Genomic DNA, 16,289 nt, shown 5'->3' on the forward strand with positions numbered 1-16,289 from the left:
CACAGGAGAGCTGTGTGCATATGAGGGCTTCAGAACGTTTTTTTAAAAAGAACAGAAAGATTTTATATTACATATCTGAGTGATCTATCAGCTAGAGCAGGGCCTTCCAAACCCTGGCCTGGGGGCTGGATCTGGATCGCGTCTGCCTGGACGTCCTGCCATGCAGGCTTCTGGGGCACCAGATGTGACCACCCAGAGTTGTTCAGAGTTGTCCCCTGAACAACGTGAAAGTCATGTGGTGACCCAGCAGAACAGTAAGCTGCAGTCCGAACTGGGGCCGCATTTTCATAACACAGCGTTATGAGTTTGGCGACTGCTGAGCTAGAGAAAACTTGATTAGTAAAAGAAAATAACTTAGCAGAACTTCCATGATTATTACAATTTTGCCACTGATGTTTTCAATAACTAAGACCGTACATAAGAGACAAAAATGAAACAAGGACAACCAATAAATACACAAAGTACACAAGTGTATTTATTACATTTTTGCAAGCACTTGGTTCTACATTTCAAAAACGCCACCATCAAGCTGTTGGCACATTTATGTACAAAACAGATTAATTGTAATGCCTGCTACAAAGCATTCTTTGTGAAAATACAAACTCTAATACCAGAGAAAAGCCAAAAGCATCAACATCATTACATGAGTTTAAAAGACATTGTTTTAAAAATTATCACAAACTGGTTTAAGACACAAAACTGAAACACTACAATATAGAATTGAAAGGAGATTCATAATACTTTCTGCAGAACTGTAAATACTGGTACTGCACGTATCAGAAAATGTTGACCCCCGTAAGACAGTAAAGTGTAAAAAATAAAATTAAAAAAAAATAAAAACAAAAAAATCCAAATCAATTAATACTACTTGATGCATAAACATGCCACAAGTAACTCTAGTATTACCCTCTACTTACTACAAGAATTGTTAAAAATTACTGATGATGCATGACTAGTTATAGTACAAAGAAGAATTTTACTCGAGAACTTTTATTCGAAATGCACTTACACGGAGAGAAAATTCACAATGGTCCAATAAGTGCACAAAACTAGCTAGGATTTTTTTTTTTTAAACACTGACAAAAATGTCTTGTCAGGATACATCACTTTAAAAGACACTTTACAGCATTCTTGTAGCATTAGAAATAGGCAAAAAATAAAAAAACACCAATTTTGGTCCAATAATACTGATTTTTTTTCCTTTTTTGTAGAATCTTTTTGTTGATGTTTTTTGTGTTTTTGTGATTTTTTTTATACAGGTACTTCTTTCCGATTAACATGACTGACTTTTCTCTTAATATTTTTCTTACTCAAAATAAAGGATCAAATATATTACTAGCACTTCCAAACAATAGCTCCAGTAGCAGCCATGAACCTCACTTTAACATAATACAGGTAAACCAGTTATGTGTGTAGGACAAGCCAAGCTATGACACGTATGGAAGCCTCCTTAATTATATCACACACAGTACATGTATAGTTCAGAGACAGGTGCAATCCACGTAAATTTTTTAAAGCAGGTAAAAAGACTTTTGACTCTTAAAGGTTGCTGGATTATAGATATATCACTTTCCATAAATGTAGCTAAGCAGCACTTGCTCACATCGGCACATGAATAGCTCTAGTTCTGCATAACCATTGTGGGATTACAGAGATCATTCGGCAGAAACCTACGCATAGCTCTATGTAACGTTTGTCTATACACGGCAACTCTGGAAAGGTAACTGCAGTATCATACGCTTGGAGAAAAAGACAAATGGCCATGCATTTACAAGCACCACGGTCTGCATGCTCACAATATCCACAGGAATAGCCACCAATGAGACTTGAAAAAGAGAAAATACTCCGTTAAGTACATCAAGAATCATACAATGTTAACAAAGATAAGAAGCACTTCTTTTTGTTTTTTTACCTACTCTTACAAATTTAGAAATTGCACCTTTTGATTGTTTTTAAAATGTTCACAGGACACTCAGGCAAGATGTTCGTGGGTCCGTCTGGCAAGATTTCCAAATCTGAAGGAATGTCAACAGCGTGCCTCCTCAAGAAAGTGTACGTGGTGTACAATGGTCCCTTTGAAGTATACCTGTAGTTAAAGTACTTACCGAAATTGAAACTAAAAAGTATAAAAAGCTATTTTTTTTCCTTTTCAAAAACATATAAGAAACAATGCAAAAAGGTGTTATGCATAACACATACAAAGTGATTTAAAAAAATCAAACACATCTCCGTATTTGACAATAGTTAGTATTCTTGATCTAACAGAAAATAAATCATTTTAGGATTCAGAAAAAGGCTGTTTCAGGAGCTTTGTAGTAGAGACTGATCACACAAGCTATTTAATTAGGAAACCAAGTGCTGGACAACCAAGAATTGTACAGGGGTGATTTACAAGTCACCCTAACTATCTTTTGTGAGAAGCACTTTTAAATTTTGTTTTTAAAATGGATAGATGGATGGCCTTTAGTTAAACAACAAAGCATTCAATGGTAGAAAGTAAAACAAGGTTTTTTCTTATGTGTATGCATTGAGTCGCTCTTTAGAGCGAGTGGAATGAATATCGTGAAGCTCTTGCTCTTCCTTTGATTTAATGTCTTCATACTTCTGCATTCTGCAAGCATCTTTCACATAGGCCCAGTTGGCAGACAGAACCATAAGATAGTGAACCTGTAAGAGAAAATCAGAAGGAGGAAAAAAGAGAGAGAAGAGGTTATGGGATTCTTGCTGTGCTTGATTGCATTTTATCACATCTACCTGGATTCTTTGGAATCTGTGTGTATACCAACACTTTCCTAAAGAAAGGAGGAATTGACTAGAAGAATGGAATTCACTAGACAGGGTAGAGCTAGAGAAGCTGGCCCTATATACCCCATTTTGTGTTTATTTTCATGACAGTATGTTTTATATTATTTATATAAGCACTGTAAGGAATTTTATTGGCACCATTTTCCTTCCTCACTTTCAGCGTGTTCAGTTATTTGAAAACTTACACTGCTACCTAGTTCTGGAAGTTATGCCTATGTGGCCATTTTGGCCAGGCTGGTTTTGAGGAGAGCCAAGAGAAAACGAATTAAACACATAATATCAATTAACATCTATGCAGCACTTTCAAACTTGAACAATTTAAAATATGAATGAATAAGAACATTAAGTAAAATCCTGCTGCATCAGGTCAAAGGCTCATCTAGTCCAGCATTCTGTTACTCACAGTGACCCACCAGCTGCCTCTGGGAAGCTCACAAGCAGGAGAGAAAAGCATGGATCTCTCCTACCAGTGCTCCTTTGCAACAGGTATTCAGAGGCATTTCCCACCCTTAATCACCCTCTTTTTCCCTGCTAAAAAGAAAAGTTTCAACTCTTGGATCATTTTGGTTGCCTTCTTTTGCTCTTTTCCAGCTTTATAATATCCTTGAGGTGTGGTGACCAGACTGCTCACAGTATTTCCAATATGGCTGTGCCATAGATTTGTTTATGGCAATATAAAATTAACAGTCTTATTCACAACCCCTTTCCTAATGGCCTCTAGCATGGAATTTGCCTTCTTCAGAGCCACCACAATCTGGGTAAATGTTTTCACTGAGCTGTCCACCATAACCCTCAAAATCACTTTCCTGGTTTGTCAAAGACAGCTGAGACCATCAATGACACATTTGCCCCAATGTGTATCAATTTACACTTATTAACACTGAATTTCATCTATCACTTGGTTGCCTATTCACTAAGTTTGGAAAAGGTCTTTTTGGAGCACCTCACATAGTGCTTTGGTATGTAACAGCCTAAATAATGTTGTGTCATCTGCAAACACAGTTACCTCATTGTTTACTGATAGTTGAAGGACCTCATTTCTTACTTACTTCCACTATGAAAACTGCCCTTTTACTCCTACTTTTTCCTGTTCTTCAACCAATTACTAATCTTTAAAAGGACTATCCTCTTGTTCCATGACTGCTAAACATACTCAAGAGCTTTTAGTAAGGAATTTTAATGCTTTCTGAAAGTCCATGTATGCCATGTCAATGGGATAAGCCCTACCTACAGGCCTACTGACACTCTCAAAGAACTGTGGAAGGCACAGTTTAGCCTTTCTAGACATTTTCTCTCTTGCAGTTCTCTCTTGTCATGGCCCAAACATGAATTTACCTAGTCTATATGAGGGTAATTGAAGTCACCCATTAATCTATAACATGTCATTTGAATGCCCCCGCACCATGATTTCCATCTACAAACCAAGTTCTCCATCAGCATTTTTATCAGAAGAGTGATAGTATGCCCTCAGCACTGCATTATTTGGGGGGCTTGATATTTCCGCCCAGAATGATTCTATGGAGGAGTCTGGTCCTCGTAGTTGGTTGGATTCTATACCATTTTTTGATATACACAGCTACACCACTCTCAATGTGCCATTCTCTGTCTTTTTCATAAAATTTGTATCATCAAATAACCATTACCCACTGGTTTTTTTCCATTCCACCAAGTTTCCATTAAGCCTTTTACTCTCTGACCAGCTGTCCTGGTCTACAGTAAGAGTACAAGTCCAAAATGTGTTTTGTCCTTCTGGGTGATCTTCTAGAATATTTATACCCTCATCCATTAGGGATGATTTGGCCTGCACCAGATTCTGTTCAGTAACTGTCAGCATTCCCTGAGAGGTCTAAAAGTGCTCTGCAATCTTTTGGATGTCAAACACCAGCACTTTCATTCTGGTTCAAGTGAAGCCCATCCCTTTTGAACAGGCTGGGCTTGTTCCAACATGTTCCCCAATATCTACACACCCCTCCTCCTGACACCATAATCTCATTCATGCATTGGAAACACACCCGCTCAGCACTGTCTGTTAGCTGGCCCTGTGTGCAGCACAGCCCCATTTAAAAAAATGCTACCCTGGAGGTTCTGGCCATCAGCATATCAACCTAAATTTTGCTTCTGAGGCTGCCTGACTACCTTTCCCTATGTCATTTGTGCTTATGTGCCTTTCCTCAGTGCTGTCACCAGCCTATCTAGACAATGCTGATATCCTCAACCTTCACACCACGTAGGCAAGTCACAATGCAGTCTACATGCCCATCATAAACTCACTCCTTGTACTGGTCTGCAGTGGAATTCGAGCCCAGGGCAGAAGCTGAGCAAGAAAGGTGTGTTTCTCAGCTCCTAGTGCAGTGAACCATGCCACTGTACATTTGCTGTCTGAATAATGGCCAAGACACATTCAACATGGAACAGTAATAAAATCATTTTTGACATGAAGACACTGTAAAACCAATCTTATTTTCATGGAAACTGAAGAAGACAAGCTCAGATTTGTATAAACATTCAAAAGCCTTGTTGCTATCTTTCTCTAAGGGAAAAGTAGTTTACACATTACAAATCGCCAGAGCGATTTAACACAAGACCTCCTTGCTTCAACGCAGTAAATCTTTGAGGCTACACTGGCAGAAGAGGTTTTTTTTCCTCAGAGATTAAACTACATCCTTGTACACTTTGTATATACAGTACTTTGCAGGTGGAAAATCAAGGATTAGGATCTGTATTACATGCCACTCATGTGTATACAATGTTCAAATGCCATACATCAATAAATGTTAAACATACCATTACCTCACAAAAATACACAGTACAGTAGGCCCTTGGTATTTGCAGGCGGGGTGGTCTGTTCCCAAAACCCCCACAGATACCAAAACCCACTGATAATGGAATAAGTGGTCAGACCTCTAGATGTGACCAGAAGTGCCTTCTAGTTGTGTCCAGAGGTGTTCTGAGTCATGGGGAGACTCTGAGTCACATTCACAGATCACAAACCTGCGGATGACGAGGACCCACCTGTATGCTTAACAGTGCTTCAGGAAGAACTGGTGAAATCACACACCCTTCCTGGATTTTGAGTGATGCTTTCAAGGTGGAAAGCATCTTTTGGAACAGGAAGGATTGTTTAAACCAGGGTGACAAACTTGTTCCATACAACAGGCTGAATAACATTCATGGTGCCTACTGAAGGCTGGAAGTGACAACTTTGTTCTCACACAGAAACTTATTAGCTGCAAATGACAAAAGAGAAAATGTGAAAATCTTGCTCATACTTTCAAGATATGGGAGAACCCAAATTATCACGCAGGCTTCCCTTTCAACAGTATGCTGCAGAGTCACTTTGCAGTTCAGCAGCTGAGAGGTGACCTGCAAAGTGATATCTCAGCAGAAGTGGCATTGCTAAAAGGGCAACTCATGTGATAACTGGACTCTCCCATCACTTCAGCAGTGTCTCACTTTCTCACACCTCTTGGGTGGCCTCTTCCCCTGTAGTTCCTTGCCTTCTGAGGCCTCCTTCCATTTTCTCTGCTCAGAGCCTCAGCAGACGTGGCACCAGTGAAAGGATGACACTTGGACAGCCTAATTATTGGGGTGGGGCAAATAAAAAGCTTCCAGGGGCCACATCCAACCTGTGGGCCTTATGTTTGACACCCCTGCTTTAAACAATTGGTAAAGGCTGCAACCTATATGTTAGAAAGAAAGAAAGGAATCTTCTGGCTTATGAGCCTTCAACAACCACATAAAACAAATGTCTAAAGTACTATACCTCACAGCTAAGAGGAACACACCTTGAAAAACGGTTAATTTTCTTTGCAGTCAATCTGCTGATGATTACCCCCCCCCCATTTCATTAATTAAGTATCCAGAAGCTTCTGCCACAGTTACAAACCAGTGCTTGGATGCATACTGGACATTTAATTTCAGGCAAAACACATAGGTTATTGCAATATTCATTCAACACATGGGCAAAGGATGCTTAACCTTACCATAGCAATGACTGCAGCTCCAGCCCCAGCAAGTGCCACAATAAACAAATGGAATGTCATGTTGAGCTGCAAAATGAACATGAAAAAGAAGTTGCAAATTGATGACATCAAAATACAAACGTCACAGTGCACAGCTTAAATTGTGCAATAATTATCGCACTGCTACTCTGAAGAAATCAACTGACTTCTATAACTCCAATGAATAATCCTATGTTATTTGCACTGCACCTGAAAATTTGTAACAATTCATTTGCAATACATAATCCCTAATTTGGTTGGAATTGTTTATGGACATACTGGCTCTGTTCAAATATAACATCAAACCATAGTTTGACATTCGGTAGAGGAGCCTAATGCCTGTATGCTCTCCTTGCCTTCATGAGCTTGAATTTCCTCCCTTCCTTCTGATTTAGCAGCAAAACACAAGTTTACACTGAACCAGGAAAACCATGGTTAGAGCAAACAACTTTGACCCTCAAAGTATACAGGCAAACCCCATTCAAGCTATGGTTTGCCACAAATCCTGGCTAACAAAGAGGATATGAAGTGTGCAAAGGATGAGTGAGAGGAGAGAATGCGTGAACACAAGGTTTATTTCCAATCTGCCAGACCAGGGGTGTTCAAACTTTTTGGCAGGAGGGCCACATCATCTCTCTGACACAGTGTCGGGGGCCAGGGAAAAAAACAACTAATTTACATTTCAAATTTAAGTAAATTTACATAAATGAATATATTAGAGATGGAACTTATATGAATGAATGAAGGTCTTGCAATGGTTGGCAACCTTCAGTCTCGAAAGACTATGGTATAAGCCTACAGCACCTGGTATTCCCATGCGGTCTCCCATCCAAGTACTAACCAGGCCTGACCCTGCTTAGCTTCCCAGATCATGGTATAAGCCTACAGCACCGGTCTTGCAATAGCTTAAGGCATATAGAAAGCCTTGCACAAAGCAAGGCCAGCATTTCCTTTGGGCCACTGCTGTATCACAGAAGTGAAACAGCAAGCCGTGGAGGGAGCCCTCATCCCACAGCTCAAATGAGAGATTGAACTGTTGCCCTTACGCTGAGAGCGGTTGCATTGGACCAGCATGGACTCCAGCAAGTCACAGGAGGGCCAGAGGCTCATTGGGGAGTGGGGGCTCCCTACAGGCCGGATTGGGAGTCCCAAGGGCCACAAGTGGCCCCCGGGTCAGGTTTTCAAACTGTATCCAAACTGACCCAATCAATGAAGGGTATTCAAGACATGTGATAGTGCAGTGAATGGACTTTGCTTAGGCATGGATGGGAATTAATTTGCATGCCTTTATACATAATGGTATGCGTCTGAACTTAATAAGACAATGCCTGGGTGCAAAATGATGGTATACTACAGTATAGGTTCTGTGATCCTTAAAATGCTATGTTGACACAGGCCTTGATGAGATTGATGAAGATAACGGTAAAAGTGTTCTTCGGGATTAAAAATAGTGAAATTATTCCTTTGAAGTGTAAATGGAAGGAGAAGGTGCCAGTTCCTTCTTCCCAGAAGTTCAACACTTTCGGTACTTTTGCTCACCTCATTAGATTCACACATCCTGAGGAAATTTTCAGACATGGTGCAAATCTCCTTTTCTTCTCCAATTGTTACAATTCCTGGAAGAGATGACGGATTCAGTGGTTTTGGACACACATTTAACATACTCGTTTCAATCAGGAAACTTACGGCCCAATCATATTCCTCTCCCCTGCCAGCGTAACTTATGTTGCTCTAGTGGAGGCTGCTTTATGGCAGTCACGAAGCAGTCTCCACTGATGCACGCAATGGGCCGGCTGGCAGGATGCCAAAGTGGTCTCCTGTGTGCCGGTGGACCCATGGAGACCTGCCAGAGAAGATAAGCCCATGCAGGGGGTTGGAGAGAGGTGGGGAGGGGGTTGAACAAGTGGGTGGATGGAATGGGGCAACGATGGGGGCACAGAGGATGGTGGATCAGGCCCTGGAGGGACAGGATTGGTGGCGGCAGCATACACCAAAACCCTACCCCCTCCCAGGGGCTGATTGACCTTCCTGGGTCAATGCAAACTTGCTCCAGTGATTGAGCTGGCACTAGTCTAAGCAGACCCATTGTGGCTGCGGGAGCTTACCCAGGGTCATGGGAACAAATGTTGCCTTACTGCAAGGAGACCTCTAGCAGCCAAAAATCCCTGCCACACCGATGGATCACCATGCAAGGATTTAGATTGGGCTGCCCAACAGATTTTATATAGAATGTCCTCTGATTTCTCAATTTATTCCCCTTTATTAAAAGATGAAACAATATTCAGAAACTTTGTAACTTGATTTCTGGGAGCATAAAGGCTGAGAAGCTGTTTGTTTCTGGAATTTGAATTCTGGACTTGGTACAAAAGCCACAGTGCTCAAAACAGTAAATTGTCACCACTGTGCACCTCTTGACCACCTAAGAAATGGGTTCCTTGTATCCAGTCTCTCAAACTTTTCAGGGACCTTAAGGCAAGACCTTAAGATATACCTGAAATATCAGACAATTTAGTTGGAAAATATCAGTGCTATAGGTACTAGAACACATAGTGTGTCTCCAATGAAATCAAGGTAAAATGAATGGGGTTTCCATTTATTTCCATACAAACCATGGAGGTGCTGAAAGGCTGAAATCCTATGCACACTTGCCTGGGACTAAGCCCCCATGAACACACTGAGACTTACATCTGAGTAGACCTGTATAGGATTGTGTCATACTGCATTGGCGAGCAAGCCAGATTGAAACTCACTTATTTTACAGTATGAATTATCATATTTTACAGTATATTTACACTCATTGATGTTGTAAGTCAGATATTTGAAGCGACCCAAGATTTAAAACAGCAATCTAGGCATTTTAAATAACAGTTCTATTGACAGAATTGGACAATAAGCAATTCGCTTACCAAATTGACGGAGGTCCAAGCAGAGGTTTGCCCCTTTCACTAGAGTGGTGTTTTTGCAAATTGTCCACAGGTTGAAATACATGTAAACAGGCAGAGAGGTGAACGCTGTAACCCCCAGCCAGGCTAGCATGAAGATGTACGTCAGCATGATAAACTGCAACAAGTATGAGGGAAAGTGAGGGAAAAAAAACACCTTTATAGTCATTTTCTTTCATAAAACTGTTCATCGTAAATTAAGAAACATCATATTTTTGAAGTTCTCTTCAAAATACAAATCACTGAGTATTCTTAGTGAAAGCATTACCATGCTTAATCTACCTGCCAAAATTAAGGTAAACAAATTAGTTAGGGTACACCATAAGGTTAGACCTCAGTCACCTTAATACAATAACATTAGATGGATTCATGCGAATAATCTTTTGTGAGAAAAAAGTGTCAACACACATATCAGAGATATACTTAAAGTAAATTAAACAGTCACACCCTAAGAGGTCTATCACCTCGTCAACTCTCCTCTTGCCCAGTGGCTTCCTTCATAGTTTCGAGGAAAGTTAGAAAATGGGCACAACCTCCATCACTAATCCTCCCACAGTGCTTTAATTATGGTAGAGGCAGTCCCTCTCACAACTCAAAGACCCTTTATGGGAAAGTGCTGAGGCCGATTCCCTCCTGCCTTGGACCCAAGGATAAAGGAAAGCATGTGGTTTGCCCTGGTTAACTGAGAGCTTATATTTGTGCACTACTTTTTACTGCCAGGCATGAAGACAGGAGGCATGCCCAACCATCAGCCCCGACTAGTTTGAAGTTTCTCATGGAGACCCAGATACATTTTTAAAAAAAATCTGTCCTACCAAGAGCCTTCCATCTCCACAGACCCTCTCTTGTTCTCTCCTTCAGGCTTTTGCCCATTCAAGGGGTTTGCTGAAACAACTTCCACTTAACTAATATGTGAAATGATTCATCGCCACTAAGCCCTTGTCTTTGCTAGTACACATTTCTTGTCTGTCTATATCAGGGGTGCCCAAACCCCGGCCCTTGGGCCACCTGCGGCCTGCTGCAGGTCCCCATCCGGGCCCAGGGGGTCCCCCCATCTCCTATGGGCACTTGGCCCTCACCCCAGCCCGCGCTGGCCCGCCACGCGAGCTCCGCGCCTTGCTTTCCCTCGCTGCCGCTGAGCTCAGTGGCAGCGAAGGAAAGACAAGCCCAGCGCATGTGCAGGGCCTTTTACAGTGTGAAGGTAATGTGAGACTTGCAGGTCTCGCGTTACTTCCCACTATAAAAGACCCTGCGCACTTGCAGCTGTTCTCTCCCTGCCTTGCCCGTGGACTGGGCTGGGCTCCGCTCGGCTCCCCTCCCCTCCCCTCCTGCAACCTCAGCCAGGGGAGTGCAGGGGAGGGGGGGAGAGAGATCCCACATGAGGGAGGGAGCGCAGCTCAGCCCGCAGCATATACCTCTGAGGGGGGGAGGGCTGGTCTGCCAGCCGGCCGGCCAGGAAAGCAGGCAGGCAGGCAGCAGCAGCAGCACATGCTGCCCTAGCTAGCAAGGAAGGGCAGTTAGGTGGGCAGGCAGACAGGTAGGCATGCAGCTGGGCAAGCAGGCAGGCAGCCAAGCAAGCAGCCAGGCAGGAACACATACCGCCCAAGCAAACAAGGGAGGAAAGGAGGGAGGGTGAGGGGGCAGGTGAACAGGCGGGTGTATGTGTGTGAAATTGTGGAAGATCCCCCCCCCCGTTTGTGTGTACGAATGAGATCATAAACTGGCATGAAGATCTCCCCCCCCCCTTATTAGGGTGAATGGAATCATAAACTGGCATGAAGATCTCCCCCCCCCCTTATTAGGGTGAATGGAATCATAAACTGGCATGAAGATCTCCCCCCTTATTAGTGTGGATGGAATCATAAACTGGATTGAATTCGTTCATTCACTTTCCGTCTCTACTATATTCATTTATGTAAATTTATTCAAATTTGAAATGTAAATTAATTCTTTTTTTCCCAGCCCATCCAGAAGGGCCACATCATCCCTCCTGCCAAAAACTTTGAGTACCCCTGGTCTATAAAATGACTCTATCTTGGGCTTTCTATCAAATCTAAATCTTACCCATCCTCCAAAGAGCTAATAAGAATAAGCATTCACTTTCACTTGTGTTCTGTTTGGTTTACATACATTTTCTTGATTTTGCAGTTAGCACAACCACCCTGCAAGCTAAGTATCCCCATTTTGCAGCTCGGGAGCAGAAGCTGAGTGGATGTAGCTTCCAAACACTGCTTCGTTTTGAATGTCAGTTAAAAAATAAATAATAATAATTTTAAAAACCTCAATTAAAACATAGTGAGATCCATGCAGAACTGGGCTTGTAGAAGGATCTACAAAATGAATCCCAGCAGCCCTGTGTAGTAAGCAAGGAAGGCTTATGCTGCTCACCAAAACAAAAGCAAAGTGGTGGCACGGGGGTCCATTTCATATTCTGCATCTCTTTAGACACTCAAGTTCCAGGGATATCCCACCAGGTTCTGACTGGCTTCCTACTACCATGCAGAAAAACAACAGGCACCTAAAATGACCTCTTCACATTTTTCTACAAAACATGTCCCATGTGGCATAAGATTTCCTGTCATCTGGACAAAGAAAATGACTACAGGAAAGTAGTGGGGCGGCAGAATTTTTCCATGCATAAAGGCAAAACAACCCCTTTGTACAAAGCCTGGTACATTTTATCTCTGGCATCTCTGTGCTACACCAGCATTCCTTAAGCAGATGAGACATCTCTGCCAAGCCCAGGCACTCACGCTGAAGTAATTACTCGGCAGCAAGAGAGTCATTTAAGAATCACAAAATGTAGACTAAAAATAAAAGGTTGGTCTTCAATTACTTTCAGACTAAACTGTTTCACGTTTTCAGCCTTTAAACCTATTTGGAAAGCTAGGATATTCTGAACAACAAAATAAAAGATTCTAAATGGTTAGTTAATTGTATTGATTCCACAAAATATGCGGACTAAAAACACTCAACTGTTGCAACTGCATAGTTGTCTAAGGATGGGAGTCATGTGCTTGCTCCCTGAATGCTTGCCTTGTGGTTGCCTGCGACTGCATGGGGAAACAGGGGGTGGGAAGACAAGGCTTAATCACGCAACAGTGTCTACCTTCCCATGCCATGAGAGGCACAACCAGGAAGCTTTTGAGCAGCTACTCCTTGGCTCCAGGTCATCAGAATCCACAAGCCAAGACAGAATGACTAGTTTTACGATTTCATACACTCCATCCTAGAAGCAGGTAAAACTCCTAAGAAACTTTTGCTAAGGGCTGGTCTTCTAACATTAGTTTAAAAAGAGAGAGAGAGAGAGAGAGAGAGAGAGTGCTTGGTGGTGTGGGAAATAACTGCTATCAAGCCCTCCAACATCATTTTCTTCATTTATATGATTTTACATGGTGATGGCAGATATAAGCCATGGATCCATGAGCTACGTAGGGCTTGCTCACCCATCTTTACTTGGCAGCAGCGGAGCAAAGCACTCAGCTGAGTCCCTGATTGGACAGAGGGGTGGAGGAAAGAGGAAAGCCTAGCACAAGTCGCAGCACTGCCAGCTCAAATAAAAATATTTTGAACAATAGCGTTGGATGTGCCTTTTTTGCCTCAGGACTACAAACACGGGGACTTTTTGATTGTTCCCACTCAGCACCTTAAGTCGAAAAGGCTGAAAGAATTATGTTTTCCTCAACTCTAAAGGAGGAACTCTCATAACAAGCTAATATAATCCACCTTACCAGGCTCATTTCATGTGTCCTCTGATCTTGAATCAAAGGAACATTCCTCATCTATTTTATTTGTTATTATTATTATTATTATTTTATTAATTTATATCCCGCCTTTTTGCCCAACGGGCACACAAGGCGGCTTACAATTTAAAAGTACATAAAGACAATTATTAAAAACAATTTACAATAATTTTAAAATCTAAAAACAAACAAACCCCGTGGAATTTCATATAAAAAGCCAGAAGCAAGAACGCCAGCCAGCCTGTCAACAATTAAAAGCTTTTTGAAATAAAAAGGTCTTCAGCCCATGCCGAAACGTTAGCAACAAGGGAGCAGTTCTCAGTTCTAAGTGGAGGGTATTCCACAGTTCGGGGGCCACCACCGAGAAGGCCCTCTTCCTGGCCGCCGCCCCTCTCACATCTCTTAGTGGCGGCACAGTCAAAAGGGCCCCCCCCAGATGATCTAAGAGCATGGGCAGGATTGTAGGGAAGGAGGCGGTCCCTCAAATACCCCGGATCTGAGCCGTAAAGGGCTTTAAAAGTCAAAACTAGCATCTTGAATTGGGCCCAGAACAGAACCGGCAGCCAGTGTAACCGCCGGAGCAATGGCTCGACAGAAGCAAACCAACGTGCCCCAGCAACCACACAAGCAGCCGCGTTCTGTACTAGTTGTAATTTCTGGACCGTCTTCAAAGGCAGCCCCACGTAGAGCGCATTGCAATAATCTAATCTAGATGTCACTAGGACATGGGTTACTGTGGCCAGGTCCGCACAGCTCAGGTATGGTCGCAGCTGGCGAATCAGCCGAAGCTGAGCAAAGGCTCTCCTGGCGGTCATCTACATGCTGACTCTTCTCCTTAGATTCCCAAACTAATGTTAACATGTACCTCTTGGTTGTAATGCACTATATGAAATTAGAGCAATTTTCTTATGTTGAATTCATTAGGACTAAATTTGTTAAGTTAAACAAATTATGTAGCTTCACGTAATGCAGCTTAATGAGTTTGGGAGCATAAGAAACACTAAAAAAAAGCTAAAAGTAATTTATCAGAATATCTACACAGTGCCCTCTTTAGAATACTGTTTACAAGCAGCATGACAATGAGGGTGATGCTCCATAAAAACTTCACCCCTCCCTTTGCCCAGCACTCCAGCTGGTCAGGCTAAGGCAGTAAAATGGAAGTACCTCATTGGCTGCTGCACAAGTGGGGTCTGGACAGGCTGGTATCTTGAAGGCTTCGCGCCTTCACCTATTCCTGGCTAGGATTGTCATTTTTCTTATAGACCTGCAGCAGGATTTACGGAGCCTTTTGGCTTTGCATGGAGCAGTAGGGGTTAAGCGCTAGGCTAACCCCCCCCCCCAACGTGGCAGGTGATGTGCAGGCAGGGCAGCCAGGGCCGCAGGGAATCTGGCATGCATTCTGAGGTCAGTAAGGTTGGGGATCAGCCAGGGCTGCTCTGACGATATTTGTCCAGGTCGCTGAGGCTGGCGGGCAAGCCCCCAGGCTGGATTGGGCAGAGAGCAACAGTTGGCGTGGCCTGTTGGGTATCTGCTCATCCAGCTGCCTCAACCCCTTGGGGTTGGTGATGATAAGCTCTCTCGGGCGATGAATGAAGAGCTTGGAGCCAGGATGTGATGCCCTTGTAGCCCAGGGGAGGTAAAAGGTGAGCACCATTTTCCCCAAATTAGTAGCCCGCTCATGGGGGGCATTTAGATCATTTATATCCTGCTACAGTTTTTCAGATTGTATTCATAACCAGAAGCCTTTTAATTATCCTGTCTGGCATGCTCATTTCGGAGGTGCAAGGGTAAAGAACCTGTTTATGTCAGATACCACATGGAAAAACCTTTAAATGTCTTTTAAATATGATGTGTTGAACAATTCACAAGACTAAGATGCGTAGGGTAGTCAGTGATACATTTCTTCTTCATCACTTTATGGCAGAAAACATTCAGATTTGGTTATACAAAGTGCCCTTTATCTTTAAAAGCAACACCGTATGATCTAGCACTCGCCAGACATTTTAGGGGATTGGTTAGTACACTAAGAGCCCAAACCTAGGCATGTCTACTCAGAAGTAAGTCCCATTAGTCTATTAGTCTCATTGACTAATAGTCTTAGAAGTAAGACTATTAGTCAATGGGGCTTATTTCTAGGTAAGTGTGGCTAGGACTGCAGCCTAAAAGTGCTACAGAGAGTGTATGTGCGTGTACACCAGCAGACACACTCTAGCATGCATACCATTGCTTTTTCCTCCACACTTCCTCTTCCACTCACTCTTTCTCTTCTTTATCTAATCAAGGGGCTGTGAGGACCAGAGACTGGTACATCATTAGGTTACGTGCATTGCAGTAGGCATGCCGTGTTTACAATTAGCAGTGCACCTTTATTGCTTTACTTTTCAGTATGAAAAAACCAACTAAAAGACAGGGATGGGCAAGGCCAGTATGGCTTGACTCGAGTAGAGTCATGAGTCTCCGACTCCTGCCACTCAACTTGAAAACAAGTCATAATGGGCGGGCTTTCCGAGTTGCCCAGAGCATTTTTGTGACTTGAAAAGACTTGAGTCTCAAGTCATTCCTTTCAAAACCCAGCCATGGAAAAAAACAGGCTGATGCCAAAGTGTGTGTGTCAGAGTTCTCTTTAAACACTCCCCTGCTGTCCCCATTCCATCTATAAACATGGCGGGAGGGGGTGGGATGGACACTGTGAGAGCAGGAACAGAAGTGGAAAGAGGGAGGAGGGTCATGTGCAGCAGCTGGGAGGCTTACCAGTATTACCAAATCCTTTGCAGTTCTAATCAGAAGTAGCCCCACTG

At 42.8% G+C, this 16,289-nt stretch overlaps 1 protein-coding gene across 1 annotated transcript in view; it reads right to left on the minus strand.

Moving 5' to 3' along the window:
* Window positions 1-449: 449 nt before the first annotated feature.
* GPM6A (glycoprotein M6A) overlaps window positions 450-16,289 on the minus strand; it is a 218,913-nt gene continuing 203,073 nt past the window's right edge. The window contains exons 4-7 of the mRNA XM_066631764.1: window positions 9,713-9,866; window positions 8,346-8,422; window positions 6,789-6,854; window positions 450-2,667 (exon numbers count right to left, since the gene is read on the minus strand). Of these exons, the coding sequence (XP_066487861.1) occupies window positions 2,515-2,667; window positions 6,789-6,854; window positions 8,346-8,422; window positions 9,713-9,866 (450 nt within the window). The 3' untranslated portion in view covers window positions 450-2,514. The remainder of the gene's footprint in view (window positions 2,668-6,788; window positions 6,855-8,345; window positions 8,423-9,712; window positions 9,867-16,289) is intronic.

This window comes from Tiliqua scincoides, chromosome 6 (genome assembly GCF_035046505.1).
Source record: "Tiliqua scincoides isolate rTilSci1 chromosome 6, rTilSci1.hap2, whole genome shotgun sequence".
In the NCBI taxonomy this organism is placed as follows: domain Eukaryota; kingdom Metazoa; phylum Chordata; class Lepidosauria; order Squamata; family Scincidae; genus Tiliqua; species Tiliqua scincoides.